Source organism: Solea senegalensis, unplaced genomic scaffold, assembly GCF_019176455.1.
Source record: "Solea senegalensis isolate Sse05_10M unplaced genomic scaffold, IFAPA_SoseM_1 scf7180000015042, whole genome shotgun sequence".
NCBI lineage: Eukaryota > Metazoa > Chordata > Actinopteri > Pleuronectiformes > Soleidae > Solea > Solea senegalensis.
Window position 1 is genome coordinate 66,703 of NW_025321205.1, and position 15,335 is coordinate 82,037.

Below are 15,335 nucleotides of genomic sequence, written 5' to 3' on the forward strand. Positions count from 1 at the left end.
CTGCCCGATGCCTCTAGCTGTGCTTCATGTGACCCTGACTTCTTGGTGTCTCAGCGTTTATGGGACGGGCGTTTGCTTGCTCGGCATTTCTAACCTCATAGTACTAATAGGGGTTAAGACTCCTGGACCACATTTGTTTTAGACTATGTTATTTATCCAACAAGTGCAGTAGAAAACCCCTGAGAATGTCTCATAGGAGGCTGGTGCAAGAGGAGTAATAAAACATCTAATAGGGGACAAAGAAAACAACTGAAGGTAGAGTTCAGTTTATTTTAATAAACTGTATGTTTTAGAAAACATCTAATATTCAAATGTGAGGAGTGGGAGGCTAAATTACATTGTGAGGACCATGTTGTTGAAAAACCATCAATCAATACAATCAGTAATAACTGATGACTAAATGAATCGCCTACTATTTTGAGTGATTTTTTTGCTTTGTAAATGTGAATATAAATGGGCTCACTTGGTTCTCTGTTACAGTAAATTGAATATATTTGGTTTGAGTGATTCATCCACATTAGGAGTTAGGGAGACATCAACATTGTTCAACAGTAGGGAATTGTAATCACTTTGTTGTTGAAGTTATTAAAATACATGGCCTCATAGCTGCTAAATTAAAACTCACCCAGCATTTAAGACTGAACCAATTGAAGCTGCAAACTGTGTTTTCACTTTTCTCAGTGGCATAATATTTAGCTCTTGTGTACCGTTAGCAGCTAATGTGACAAGACTTTAAGCTTTTAAGCTGTTTGTTGCCATAATGCACCTGAGGAGCTGCAGTTAATAGCTTGTTTTACCCAGACAACCTTATAAGCATCTTTTCTCACAAAATTCAAAGAGCAACTTCTGGTCCTCTGAGCAGTTTAACCTTTTCATTCTACTCTATCCTACAGAAACGTACATTCATTGTATATGAAAGCACTGTAGGTTATCAAGTACTGATAAACTAAATATAACTGAATAAGTAGCACGACATGTTTCATTTAGTTTGAGTAACATTGAATATTAAGCACAACTGTCAACCTAAAGCTGTGTTTCCATCATGGTAAAGTTCAGTTTGGTACAGTAAAGCCCTCGGTCATGCTCGCGCTCAATGTTGTTGAATGCTCCAAAGACAGAAACACAACAAACAATGAAGGACATCCAGCTGCTTGGTTTGTGGCTGTTTCTCAACAAGAGGTCAAGCTTTGTATGAGGATAGACCGCGGGCATTAAAGAAACACTGGTCGCAAGGGAGTGACACTATTCTGTCTGTTGTGGGTCTAGCTCCATCCAAAAGCACCGTACCATTACTCTGGACCCAAAGGGAAGGGTAAAGAAAAAATGGAGCCAGTTATTTTGGTACTATTCCGAACTGTTCCACTCATTGGAAACAAGCCATAATGCTGTGTCCTCTGCCGGTTTTTAGTATATATTTTCATTTTAAACTTGACAGTCAAATGTGGCCAAAACACACCAGACACACCACACACCAGCTGCCAATAACTACTGTATTATGGATGAGACTCAGACTTATTCACAATATGACACTGATTCCCAAGCCCTACTGGGATCTTGAGAATTAGTTTAAAAAATGGTCGGCACAGCAGCCACTGTGGAAAAGAGATGAGGTGTTTTGACTGCTGGCACATAATGTATGGAAGCATTTGGCCTGGGTCTCTGTTCTGAGGGTGTTTGACAGAGAGCGGAGGTGTCAAAGTGATATATTTTGTTGCACTTACAGCAGCACAGGTGGGGTATATTTTTCACCGGAACATGAGAAAAGAAGATAAGGGAGCATAAGAGTTATTACTGTCATGCTAAGTGTCTTTCTCTAAAGAAGCACCATTGATTCTCCGCTGACGAAGGGCTGTGAGAAAGACACTTTAAAAAAAAACAACAGCAAAACACAATGTGGAAGAGAAGCCCGCTGTTTAAGCTGCAAGATGTTTTAGCTTGTGTGCAAGTTTACAATGTGTTGATCAGAATAACACGACACTGTGTATGTTTGTGTGTCCATAGTGTGCACATACTGCACATGGAGGTGTCTTGCATAAAAACCCCAATTATACAAGCCTATACAAACAAATCAATTCAATATCTCTCTCTCTCACACACACACACACACACACACACACACACACACACACACACACACTGGCTGGATAAAAAAAGAAGAGTCATTTAGTGGATTGAGAATCCATTATGGCTCCATCTGTAGGTAATGACTTCTTCAGGCTTATTCTTGAAAACAAGGGAGGTGAACACACACACACACACACACACACACATGTTAGGTCTTTGAATAGAACAGCATGTGGTCCTTCAAAGAGTCCACACTGACATCACCATTCTATAGGTCTTTTCTTCCTTCAATCACTCAGAGTGACAGCTGAGACAAGAGTGGCATCTCTATTCAAACTGATCTGGATCAGACATCTACAGTCTGTTAACTTCCACCTACCTTTCCAAACTGAGGAGATCAAACTTGACAATAGCACTAACACTAATACAGCAATGAGAAGAAATAAAATGATCAGCAATGTGTCTTTGCTCTGTGCCATTACAGTCATTTACTGATATATGCCTTGGACAAAGCAACTAATAGCAAGTTTAACCACAAGATTTGAAAAAATGTGAGTGCAGAAAAATGCTTTATAGTCTCAGTGAGGTGTCCCTGATGAAAGCAGGTCATTTTAACGTATTGTATGAACAGTGTGGTTCCCACTGCAGAAAGCCGTGGAATGCATTTAACAGAAAAACACCTTACAGTGTCTAAAGAGAACTCCGGACCTCGCCATCAGAGAGACACATTGCTAGTTCAGCTCTCTGCCAGAGCTCTCATTTGAAGCACCTTTTGCCAGGATTTTACTCCCAAAGTAACCGTGCACACTCTGAGTATTAAAGCATGCGAAGCTCTCAATGCCAGCACTATGACGCAATGCCTCTTTTTATTTGATAGTAAGTGTAAATATAAGATAGTGCTAGTGAGAGAGCTCTATACCCAGAATGATATTGATTCTCTAATGGAGTCTTTACTGGACTGTGAATTAAATCAAAAAGCACAAAAACAAATACAAATACAGCAATGTTTGCAGGGTTGAGTTCTGGGAGTGCACTGTGTTCTCATATGAATCAATATTGATGCTTATATTCTGTTTTGTCCTTGTTCCCATGAAGTGTGTAATCACATGTGTGTGTGTGTGTGTGTGTGTGTGTGTGTGAACAGGGTGTTGGTGTGTTTGTAGCAGTAACACACAGGGTTTTGCTCTGTGTATTACTGTTGCCTTCACTTGAACAGGGACTGCAAATGAAAAACAGGTATAGCAGCTAAATCAGATTCAGTTTCCTATATTTTAAAATCTATTTTATTTATCCTCTTGATCTGGGATTGTCTAGCAGCCTGCCATTGCCTATGTGAGGGGAATGATCATTTTTGGAGCCAAGACAAATCTGTCATAAACACCTCAGTGTTGTGGATACTATAAATAGTAATACTTCACACTGATTCAATCTTACGTCATATATGCAAACAGAGGGTCCACTGCTTCATGTCATTAATTTTTAACTTTTTTCTGTACACTATATAATCTCTTGTCTCATCTTTCGCTTTTATTGTCATGGGTTGTTTTTTTGTTTTTTTAATTCAGGATTTGTGACTTTGTTTCCTCTGTGTCAGATCATTTTGTGAGCACAACTTAAATTATTATTACAAACACTATGAACAATTCCTAATCGAAGCCAACTTTAGACTAATGAAATAACTGTCACCCCCTAAAGAATTGCAGCAGAAACTTCTTATCTAAGGTAAGTAAGTAACTGCTTGTAATCCTATGAAGCAGCTAATGCAACTTTACACTTAATGGGCAACTTAATGGGACCCAAAGAGTGAGAGAGAGAGACACATAGCTGAAGACACAACCTTTTGGAACTGGCATGTTTCCCCCATGAGTTAACACCATAGACACACAGAAGTGGATGCATGAGGACGACCCAGAAGAAAGACTATATTGAGCAGCCACCAGGGGGCGACTCCACTGGCTGCAAAAACAAGTGAATCTGAATGAATGAATGAATGAAATTCCATGTGAATACTTGATTTATAACACCAGTAAACATTTTCCTAGTTCTCCGTCACTAGTTTCAGGTCTTCTTTAATGATGCATTAGGTTAATTTTAATCTGTTAATTTTAATCTGTGCTTTATTGTTTGAAAAATAAACAATAAAGCACAGAACATTATGAGTGGACACCAGTGTGATTGATAACTGGTATCGTCCAATAGGTGCCTGGATGCAGGTGACATCTCTGAACAACATGACACCGGCCAAGTCACCAATCTTGAGGCTTTTAAAACAGAGCTCAGATTTTTTACTAGTGAATGAGTGACAGTTGCCACTTGGTTAAGACGGTTAGAATTAGATTTTGTGACGCCTGTGCCACACATTGTAGGCTCTGACGGGTAAAAACAGCCTCATAGTGATCCAGTATCACAAGTGTTGGTTTCAGTAAAGGAAGGATCACAACCTGCGAAGACTACACCTCTACCAGACTGAGGGTAACAATTAAGTAACAATTTGTTTCTGTGTTTGTTTACTGACATAAACAAGCAGAGCTTGAACTGTATGTTTTACGAGTGGCACAGAAACTCATCAGCCAAACGCAAACAAACACAAGCAGAAGCCACTACTCCATCAACTGACACAAACACTCCAACCTGAACCTGAGGACTGAAGCTGCTTAACTCTTCCATTCTTTGCTTTGCGGTTTCTTACTAAATCAGCGATTCAGCGCGTTTGCCTCCTCCACATCCCCAAAGTCAGAGAGTGAAGCATGCACAAAAAAAAACATATTAATCCATAGTGAATTCCTCAGCATGATCGACAGAGTCCACTAATTAATTCAAGATCTCCTGTCCATTGCTTCTACAAAGCAGACACAGTGAATGTATGAGGTGTATGTACAGTGCATATGCCTCATTTGCATGCACTCTGTCCTCAAGTATTGATTTAACTGTCTTTGTAACTGCAAGTGTATGGGTAATTGCAAATGCATGCCCTTTGGCAGGACTCAACCATGTGCAGCATAAGGGAAAAATGAGGAAAAGTCTCTTGAGAATATGACTCAGGTGCAGTAGTGACTTGATACACAGAAAAAGAAGCTGCATGTATGTTTTCTCACGAACAAAGGTTTCAGAAAGATTAGTGGGATGGATTCCCCACAATGACGCAACTGTCAGAAAGGTAGAACACAAAGCTGTGTCTGTCTGCCTGTTTGCAGCGCCATACGTTTTGCGTAGTCTTACCTTTCATGCCGAACTTGGAGCGCCGGCCATATTTGTTGATGAGAACAAAGAGGACGAGGAGGAGGACACAAGCGAATCCTGCCAAACCAACAGCGATGGAAACCTGGGGGTAAAAAAAACGCTATGTCAGACTCAGGCAGCAGTCAAACATATGACTTCTGCTTTCTTTCCATAAAAGAAATGATGTTATGTATTACAGCTGACAGAATATAATTCAATTGCTACTCATTTAAAGCCAAATACAATATTGGTGGGGAAAAGTGCAGCATTTACTTACGATGTGTCTCTGAAAAGGGTTTCTTTTTTTTAACCATCACCTAGACGAATAAATGAATAAATGACTTTTTACTAAATCAAAGCAGCTCTAGAGGCCAGTGCAGATGTTGACATCAAGAAACACACAGTGTTCTATTTAGGTGTCCTCATTCCAGATCACAGTACTGTGGATGGATGTTTACTGTCATGGCTTACTGGGACACTTGATGGAAAGTTAAAGGTCCAGTGTGTTAAATAACTTGCCCATATGTATGTGTGTATGGCTGTATGGCAAACGCGTTTTTTTTCATTTGTTGAACAATATTATGACTTTTGCCTCCAGAATATGTGTCGTTTGAGGATTAGGAAAATTGGACACTCTAAACTGACTGTAGCTGTGAGTGTGAGAGTGGATGATTGTTTGTCTCTATGTGTCCCTGTGATGGACTGGCGACCTGTCCCGGGTGTACTCCGCCTATCGCCCTATGTCAGCTGAGATTGGCACACCAACCCCCACGACCCTTGTGTGGAGGATAAAGTGCTACAAAATGGATGGATGGATGGAAATTCACAAAGCTGGAAGTGTTTAGAAACACGGCTGCTTTTTGCAAATCTTCCAACTGGCTGACGGAAATCAGTCCTCAAAACCATTCACAATATCGTGCCAATCATTTGTATCACAGTCGATGGGCAAAGGTCTTAAGAATAAGCTTTTATGTGCTTTAGGGAAGCATTGCACTTAGCATTGTACTGAGGACATGAAGTTAGTTGGTGTGAGAGAGGGGGATACAGAGAACAGGGTTAGATGGAGGAGGTTGATTCGCTGTGGCGACCCCTGAAGGGAGCAGCCAAAAGGAATAGAAGAAGAAGAAGGGAAGCATTGTACTTTGGTGCAATCAATGTGTTAGAGTGTGTTAGTCTCACCATGTCTTGTTTTAGCCCAAACCCTAACTTCACTAGTGGGCTAAAAACGGCCCTATGGGTCATATTCAGGAGTCGGCCAAAACGACCCATAGTTACGTTTCAGTTGGAATGGTAAAGGAGGGGGTGAGCAGAATATGCACTATGATATGATACAGGCACACGTCTGTCAATCTTTGGATTTCTCCATATATTGAACTGCAAATGCAACAGGCATAGAATAGAAGATTTATTCTTAGACTTCAATGTTGTTTTCTGTGTGTTTATTTCTGCAGCCGTAAGCCATGACTGCTAAAGAGAATTTCATTAGCCAGCAACTTTTAGTTTGCAAGATTATATTGAATTAATAATAATAATAACAATAACAATAATAATTTAAAAAAACATCTTATTTAACACATCTGCTGTGTAGTAGCTCTAAATTGTAATGTAATTGTTTTGGGCCTGCGGCACACATTCAATTTTGAGTTTCAGAAGACTTCATGAAGGTAGAGGTTTATTCTCCCCAAAGGAGCCAGGAGATAGAAATTGCTGAGAGTGCAACTGTTTTTTTTGTTTTTTTTAATAATTAATAGTTTGGTTATTTAATTTGGTTATTGAGCCAACTATTTTTAAATACATTACAACTGTGCCAATTAAAAATCCTGATGACATTGTAGGTATGATGGATCCCTGCAGTGTATGTGTAGTATGCACTGTAGGCTGTGTAATATGTGTTAATTACAACACAAATTGCCCAAGGGGATATTACTCAACTTTACTATACTCTACACTACACTACTCTAGAATACACTCTACTGTGTGTTTATGTGGAGAACCAAATGGTGAGAAAGCTGATGTTCTGCAGCTTTAGGCTCAGTCTTGCAGCAAAATGTCAAACAGTCATTTATGGAGCTTTTGTTAGCGTGACAGGCTATGGTCAGGGTTAGGAGAGTCAGCTGGAAAATATAAGTCTGCCTTTGTTTACTTCTGTCTGAAATCTCAATGAGTTGTTTCAAACATACTGACACTTCTTAGTGGTGTATAAATCTGCCACCATTATTGTAAACAGCATCACCGGCGCAGACAGATGCATGGGCTTGGAAACTATGGCTGCCTTGGGATTGTGTTTATTATATTCATGGGGAGAAACTATAGCGCCTCACACTTTTGAAAATTCTGCAGGCTCCGAGCTTTTGAAATGTGATGTATTCGCTGAGACGTCAGCGTTGTCCATTGCTGTTACTGTAGCAGTTAAACACTGTCACAATTCAACCACTCCAATGTCAGGCATGCAGCGTAAACTCATGTCATACCCATGAGCACACAAGCTTCATTTGAAAGCATTAAGTAAAAGGGGCAGGGCTATGGGAAATTAAAGTCTTTGTCCCTTTAGAGGGGACCTTATTACCCCACAGGAAAATGTGTTAGTAACCACTTTACCAAATTTGAGTGATTAAAAAAAGTGTTTAAAAATGAGGTTTTAAATCATGTAAAATTCTGCTTCATTCTCTGCTCTGAGACGGTGGAGTGTGTGTGTAATTGTGTTCACATGTTCTCAGCTAGGATTTTCTAACACACTCTATATAAAGGCTGAATTTGCTTTACAGGATCTTTAAGGTCTGCTATGTTACATTTAAGAGGGTTTATTGGCAGAAACACTCTACAACGGACAAACCAGCCACAGCTAGTGTTTCACATTATGGAGTGATAGTTTCCATGGACACAGAGCATATACAGACGAGAGGAACCTCAGTGACACGTGTATGGAACATCACCGTCGTCAGGTGATTGAAAACTCAATGCGTGTGTTGACAATGCTTTCCTTCTGGTAGGTAAAGTGTTGAATAGAGAAATCCTCAATTTTTCGCCATTAGAATTGTTACACACTGGACCTTTATATATTTCTTTTTCACAGCACATTAAATTGATGTAAGTGTTTAAATGTCCTGTATAATGAGTGTTACTGTATGCACAGATATAATTAATAACACTAACCATGGCTCAGTTCCATTTAGGTATCCCATTAAGGTATGACTTTGAGCAGGTACGTACAAGACAACCGAAACGGACACATCGCAATGACGGCGCGCACCGGCCTTTTTCATGGCTGTCATTCTGATAGCTCAGAGTAGCACATGGAGTAAATCGTCAAATTAATGTTAATGATGGCTAAGGTCAATTTAGCTTCCTCAGTATCAGAGTCCATGCTGGTTCACTGTCTCAATGTCCTGACTTACACCAACTGAACACAGCCATCAGTGTATGCATTTATTTTTGCTTAAAACATGTTAAAATCATATCAGTTACCCTACACCTGACCTTGTCCTGGAATATCAACAAAGCCCATTCACCACACTAGTGTTTACATTTGTGTTTAACTCACCAGCACTGGCTTTAAAAACTGTACGGCATCTCTATGTTACACAACATTTTCAATCAGCATCAATCACTGCAGGAATGTGTTACCATCATCATCATCATTAGTGTCCAAATGTACAACTGTGAAAAATTACTTTAATATTGCGTGGTGTGTTGTCGTCTCTGTGCCTCGGCGCTGCATATGTCAACACACAGTACAAAACCCTACGAGGGCCGTTTGACAAATGAAAAGCTGAATTGGTTTGTGCTGAAACATGCAGCAGCTCTCTGCTGAGTCCAGGGGTAACAATCTTTAGCGTCTGTTTCATCAGCATCATTAAGGAAGAAAACTCACCCCGAATGTGTCTTCATCTGGTCGGCCTGAGTCTGATGGTGCTGTAGTGGCTGCGAAAACGAGAGCACAACACATTCATCAGACGCTGTGGATGAGAGTAAACCTTTAATGACTGTGGTGTACACTTCCACCTGCAGCCTCAGTAAATATGGAACAAACTGACAATGTTTGGTGCTATTTTTATGGCTACTGTTTGTTTACAGTAAATAGTTATGCACATGTTTTGAAAGATACTGACCTACACAGCGGATGCACTAGACTGAGAATTTTTCCCCGTCTTAATGAATCTGCTTATGCACCCATTATCACATGTAAGTAAGTACAACACTGACACAAGCAAATGCACAGCTTCCACAGCTTCCACACGGGAAGAATAAGCCGCTGTGCTCTCTGGTCGAGTGTATAAGATAGAAAGCATCATTTCAATATCTTCACAGAGACAAGCAGTTTATATATAAAAGCAATTATATTTCCAGATAGGCCGTGTTGCTATTGGTCTCTCAAAGGTGTGGATTGGCTTTAACAGCTGTGCTATAACAGCTTGAGACACTGTTGATGAACAATGCATTTTATGCGGCTTATAAAAGTTGGCACAACCTTGAATGCACACTCAAGTCTGACATCTGTCACACGGATCCTACACCAAGGGCTGAAATTTCCCATCCAACATTTCAGTCAGTCACTTATTCAAATATATGTTAAAGGAAATAAGTTGTGGTAAATTTCCCCCTCAGTCGCACAAATGCATGCTCATGCTTGCACACATAAACATCACCAAAAAATAAAAACAAGCCGCTGTGGAGCGAAACACAATTATACGGGCAGAGAATGAGAAAAGGAGCTCATGCCGCCTCAAGCAGCAAATACTAAATTAGATACAATTAAATCAGTGGAAAAACTGCGTCGAACTAAATCAAACTTGACATCGTTATCTCAAAAATCTAACCCCGATTTTCATAAAGAAGTCGATCAGTCACCAGTAGACATGTTAGTAGTCATCTTTCTTCAGAAAGAATCCATTCTGACTCATTTATTAATGTTGAAATGCATGTCACACCTCTGCAAACAAGGGGATTTGGCAAAGGAGGAGTGGAAGGAGAAGAGGACAGAGGCAGAGCCATGAAATGAAATGAGCTGGTGCGAGGGGAAAACTCCACTCTGAGGCCTCCAGCCAGGACATCAGAGACTAATTGTGGGCAAATTAATGAGCACATGGTAGACTGGCTGCCACTGGCTGTGATACACACACTACACTTAAGTGCAGTGCACTGTGCGAGTGTGTGTGCTCTAACTACCATCTCTCCGTCCCTCCTCCCAAGCCGCCATCCCTCTTTCCTCTCCTCCCTCTGCCCTCCTCTCTTCTCAGCAGCATTAGCATCAATCAAGGCGCCTGTCTCCTATCGAATGCTGGACTCCCTCACACACCACTGCTGTAATGTTTCACACTCTCATCACCTGAACACCTCTCTCTCACCTGCCTCGCTCCCATAAACTGCGCGACCCTGTGTGTGTGTGTGTGTGTGTGTGTGTGTGTGTGTGTGTGTGTGTGTGTATGTGTGTGTGTGGCGACACATTGCCACAGTCATTGCCTGCCTGAAGCAGCTCTATACACCATGTCCATCCGTCTCCGTCCCGGGCCCCACCACAGCTTTTTAATCCATAGCTGATGAGAAAAAATTGCCTAATATGGAGATGAGAGAAGACTCTGAAGAGGGCCCGAGATCAAGACCAGCCCACTTTTTTATAAGCCGTCAAGTGTGAAGCTGCCACAACACCCTTAGGCCAAGCTACAAATCACACCCAGAGATTCATGATACAGTGTGACAGCAAGCAAAAGCATTTTTCCCACAATATAACACCAACTTACTGATTTACATGTGGCTGTTAGTGCATATCCCACAAAAAGTAAAAGTGTGTAGTTGTAAATCAGCCCTCGCAAACGTGTAAGACAACTCTGCATAAGAAGTAAGTATTATACTGAAATTGTATAATATCTTTGTCCAGATCCAGAGCAACTTTGCACCGAAGTCACTGCTCAAACTCAAGCTTCCACTCAACTCAGTTAAACTTGAAAGTACTTATTCTTGTTTTTTTATTATTTATTTATTTATTTAACAAATACTTGTTTACACCTGCACAAAGTTAGGCCTCTTTTTTTTTGCCACTTCACAAATTAATTGGCAGGTGCAAACTATTTGTGAACAAACAAAACATTTTAGAGCCCCATTTGAGCCTATAACGGTACACTAATAAGTAACGTGTCTGTTCAAGTGAGCAAACTCCAAACAAGCTAGTAGTTACAATAAAACAAGGGCAAAAAAAACAAAGAAAAATAGTAGGTTTAGAGTTGAAACTAGAACCACTCACTCAGCTCAGTGTCTGTAAAAGACAAGATAGTTTAAAGTCACACTTTGTCACTGTATTGACACAATGGATTCACCTTGGAATATTGACCATGGGGAGAAATTTGCAAGTCTTTGTGATTTTATTCCCACTCCCTGTGAACTCGCGCTAAACTGCTGGAGAACACTCTACCATACTGAACTGTCAATGAACCCTGGCTGGTATCCAAGCAGCAGGGATCAGCTCCACAACCTGCAGCCTGTGAAGCCACATTTTTATAATAACTAAATTCCCCCCAATTGTGATTTTACCTGGAACAGAGCTTGTATTATATAACAGTTGGAGAATAAAAAACAAAAACGTAAGTGAATCTTTTGTCTAAATCAAAAGAGTTGACCCATGCTACATTTTGGTAAATTCATGTAATAATGGGTAAATCAATTCTGTCACCTGTGCGTCATCAACAAATGTATAATGAGGAATAAAAAAGAAGCAGAATGAGTTGGCTCACCTTCATCATTGATGCCCGGCTCCATGAGGAAGTGGCCATACACTGACTTGGTGACTTTTCCCAGGGAGTTGCTGGCCTCCAGAGTGTAGTTGCCGTTGTTGATGTGTGTTGGGTTCTGAAAGATCAGACAGCCCTCCAGATAGTCCTGGTAGAAGTCCATCTCAGTTCGGATGTAATCATTCTCAACAAGCTCTTTTTGCTTGTAGAACCAACGTAGCTTGGGTTGGGGGTAGCCCCGAACCGTGAACTCAATGCACGTATGGAGACGTTGCTCGGGCTCAGCCAGTCTCAAGATGACTGGAGGAACTGCAATGAGGAAGGAAAGAATTTATTAAAAAGACAGAACTATTAACAAAGGCAAGCAGGGCATGCAGGGATCAGTCGTCGTCCTTCCTTCTCCCTCTGTAAAACTTTTAGTTTGTCAGTTGTTTTGTGTTAAATGTAAACTTAAAGACCTTTTTCTTTTGTCAGGAAAGTTATGCAGGCCTTGGGCTGATGAAAATCTACACTGATTCTTTTGACAAACCTCATAAAAAGGCAGCAGCAGACTAAACATAGCTGCTTTGATTTGTTCTGGGAGAGATGACATTTAGGGCATTGAGCTTTTTTTACTGTGCAATACATGGTGCAGCAAAATATGGGATGGAGAGGGAAAACAAACAGATAAGGACACCTCTTGCTAGACTAGTTGGAGGAATGTCCTCTGCATGAATAGCACACAGAGCCTCCATTTCCTGACATACAGCACAACAACAACACATTGCAAGCTGAGATGCAATTCATCACTTTAAAAACATCAGATCCATTTCATAAACAGTTCATTCACTGATTTGTCTAACAGTCTGGCAGACCGTGTTAACTGGCAATCATTTGCTCCGTGTCTGTCCTACATATCAGCTGTGCTCCACCAAACTGTACCCACCTCCACACACACACACACACACACACTGTAGCTTGATCACACTGAAGACTACATGTTCTGCATGCATGTTTAACTTGATAATAGGGTTATGTGTGTGTGCTTATGTTGTCATTCACGCGACTTTGCAGCTGTCCCAGTGAATCCCCACCTGTAGTCTTATTCGGTGTGCTATACTAAACTGTACAGACAGTCTCCTGATTGGAATGAAAAAGGGTTGGGATGAACTCACTGATGACTGCAATCATTGACTGGGATATTTAGACCTGTTGGATGTCCCAGGACAAAGGTTTGCAGAGGGGTATCAGCTCCCCCATCATCTGCATTTGGCCGTTGTGCTTGTATCTGATCGCGTCCAAGTTCCAACGATAAGACCAATAAACAGCAGGCCATGTGGCAGATTTTATTGTTTGCCCCACATCGCGGCGGCACTCACACTCCGGGCGCACACTTTTCTGTTTGTGTGGTTGTTTTTAATATGTTTAATTTATTGGAAAAAAAATAAATAAAAATTAGAAAATACAGCACGCAAGCAGTTCTGTGTGCCTATACTTAACGCACAGCAGCATGCAAATGATGCGTGCTTATATACACATGTCTAGAGGGGGTAATGTTTACCTTCTTGATTAACATATGCTAATTAATATTAAACACAGAATACAGCCATGGCTGACGGGAGCCTTGTTTTATTAAATACTGATATTAAGTTGTATTGATCTTACGATAGTACTATTATAAAAAGTTGAGATTGTTACAGTTCAAATTACATTTTTGGCTCCAACCTATCTGGTAGCTGTTAAGTGAAGTGACCTGCTGGTAGCATGAGAGGAAAGTTGGGCGGGAATCACTTAAGTGATTAGGAATAAAGACATTATAGACCATTCATGTCTGTATAAAGTTAAGTGGCAATCAATTCAAAAAAGTGTAAATATATTTTAATTTGGATCGAGACGTTCCTGTTCGTGCACCAACATTGCCGTGGTCAGAGTGAGAATCTAATGTCTCCAGGTTCTTGTTCATTCTGGACACATTTTCTTCTGGTCATCTTCATTAAAACACCCAAGGGTCAGCGATTTAATCCACGAGACGGTGTCTGAATATTTAAATATCTTGTTGTCTTCCTGTGTGGCTGATCTTCCATAGAAAAATGAATGATTTACTAAGTGGTTTTATATATCAGATTGTCTTTTTATCACCTGCAGACTGTAATAGATTGTGATTGATTCATTTAAATCAATTGTCATAAGTGATGACAAACATAACGATCAGTCACATCTCTGGTCATTACATCAGTCATTACTTCAGTACCAACTAATGTTCGTGTTTTCCAACTAAATACTCATCCAGAGAGGACATGAATAATCCATTTATTAGTATTCGAAAGCTGTCATTTCATAAATTGCTTTGGCGATATTGTTCCTGCCAGACAATAGTGACAATAAAGTCATTCAGCTGAATTAAGGCATGTGTGTGACTGTGAACATGTTGGTGTGGGGGTGTGTGCTGAAAGAAAGCAAAGATAGAGAGGAGGGAGGAGGAGGAGGAGGAGGAGGACACGAGGGCGGTTATAGCTGTGCAGCCTAAAGACAGAGAAAGGAGGGAAGAAAATAAAAGTCTCTTGTTGATGGACAGGGACCGGTCCATTCTCCGCTCAGGAAGCCTGTCAGCACAGTCGCAGTCAATACAACGCAAGTCATTACAGCATTCCATACTGGTCTTTAACAACATGGTGTCATTATGGCGCTCATACAGACAAGCTTTGATAAGTACATGGCTTTGATCAATGAGAACACTGAGTACAAGGCCAGTTGTTCAGTGTTATCTCGTGATAACGCTGGCGGCATGGTTTTAATGCCATGTTTCATACATGCTGTAGAACGTCATGGCAAGCGGTGAAAGCAGACGCATCCATTTCATGAGGCTCCTTTTCCCTCTGGACTGAACCCTATCATGATTTAGATTTGAACCTGCATTAAGCAAAAGTTATACCCAGAGGAGTAATTAGTTCTAATTAGAAGTACCTTGCTCCACCAGCGCTGCTAGCCCAGGAACTAGTCAGTGTCATGTTCGTTATAACGGTAATAACGTGATAACTTATGGATCCACACTGCAGTAGAGCAGCTATTGTTCCACACAGAAGCAGGACAATGGGTCCGTACAATCTGCGTTGTGGCTAATTACAGTTAAAAAAAAAGAATCTTTGAATGCAGAGAACGTTACTTGACGGCTGGCAATTTCGCTGTCAATCAGATTACTCCCTAATCAGAGCAGCAGTTTAAGCTATTTTATGACATTTCCAGAGACAATAGGCTGCACAGGGGAGGAAATGTAATTACCATCAGAGCATGTGTTGAAAAATTAATAAGTCAATTTGCAGCACCAGCAGAGAGTGTCAACAGAAAAAAAAA

At 40.7% G+C, this 15,335-nt stretch overlaps 1 protein-coding gene across 1 annotated transcript in view; it reads right to left on the reverse strand.

Moving 5' to 3' along the window:
• Window positions 1–15,335, reverse strand: part of LOC122761896 (NT-3 growth factor receptor-like) — a 127,218-nt gene that overhangs the window by 59,679 nt on the left and 52,204 nt on the right. Inside the window, exons 7-9 of the mRNA XM_044017077.1 lie at window positions 12,009–12,314; window positions 9,155–9,204; window positions 5,284–5,386 (exon numbers count right to left, since the gene is read on the reverse strand). Coding sequence (XP_043873012.1) covers window positions 5,284–5,386; window positions 9,155–9,204; window positions 12,009–12,314 — 459 coding nt within the window. The remainder of the gene's footprint in view (window positions 1–5,283; window positions 5,387–9,154; window positions 9,205–12,008; window positions 12,315–15,335) is intronic.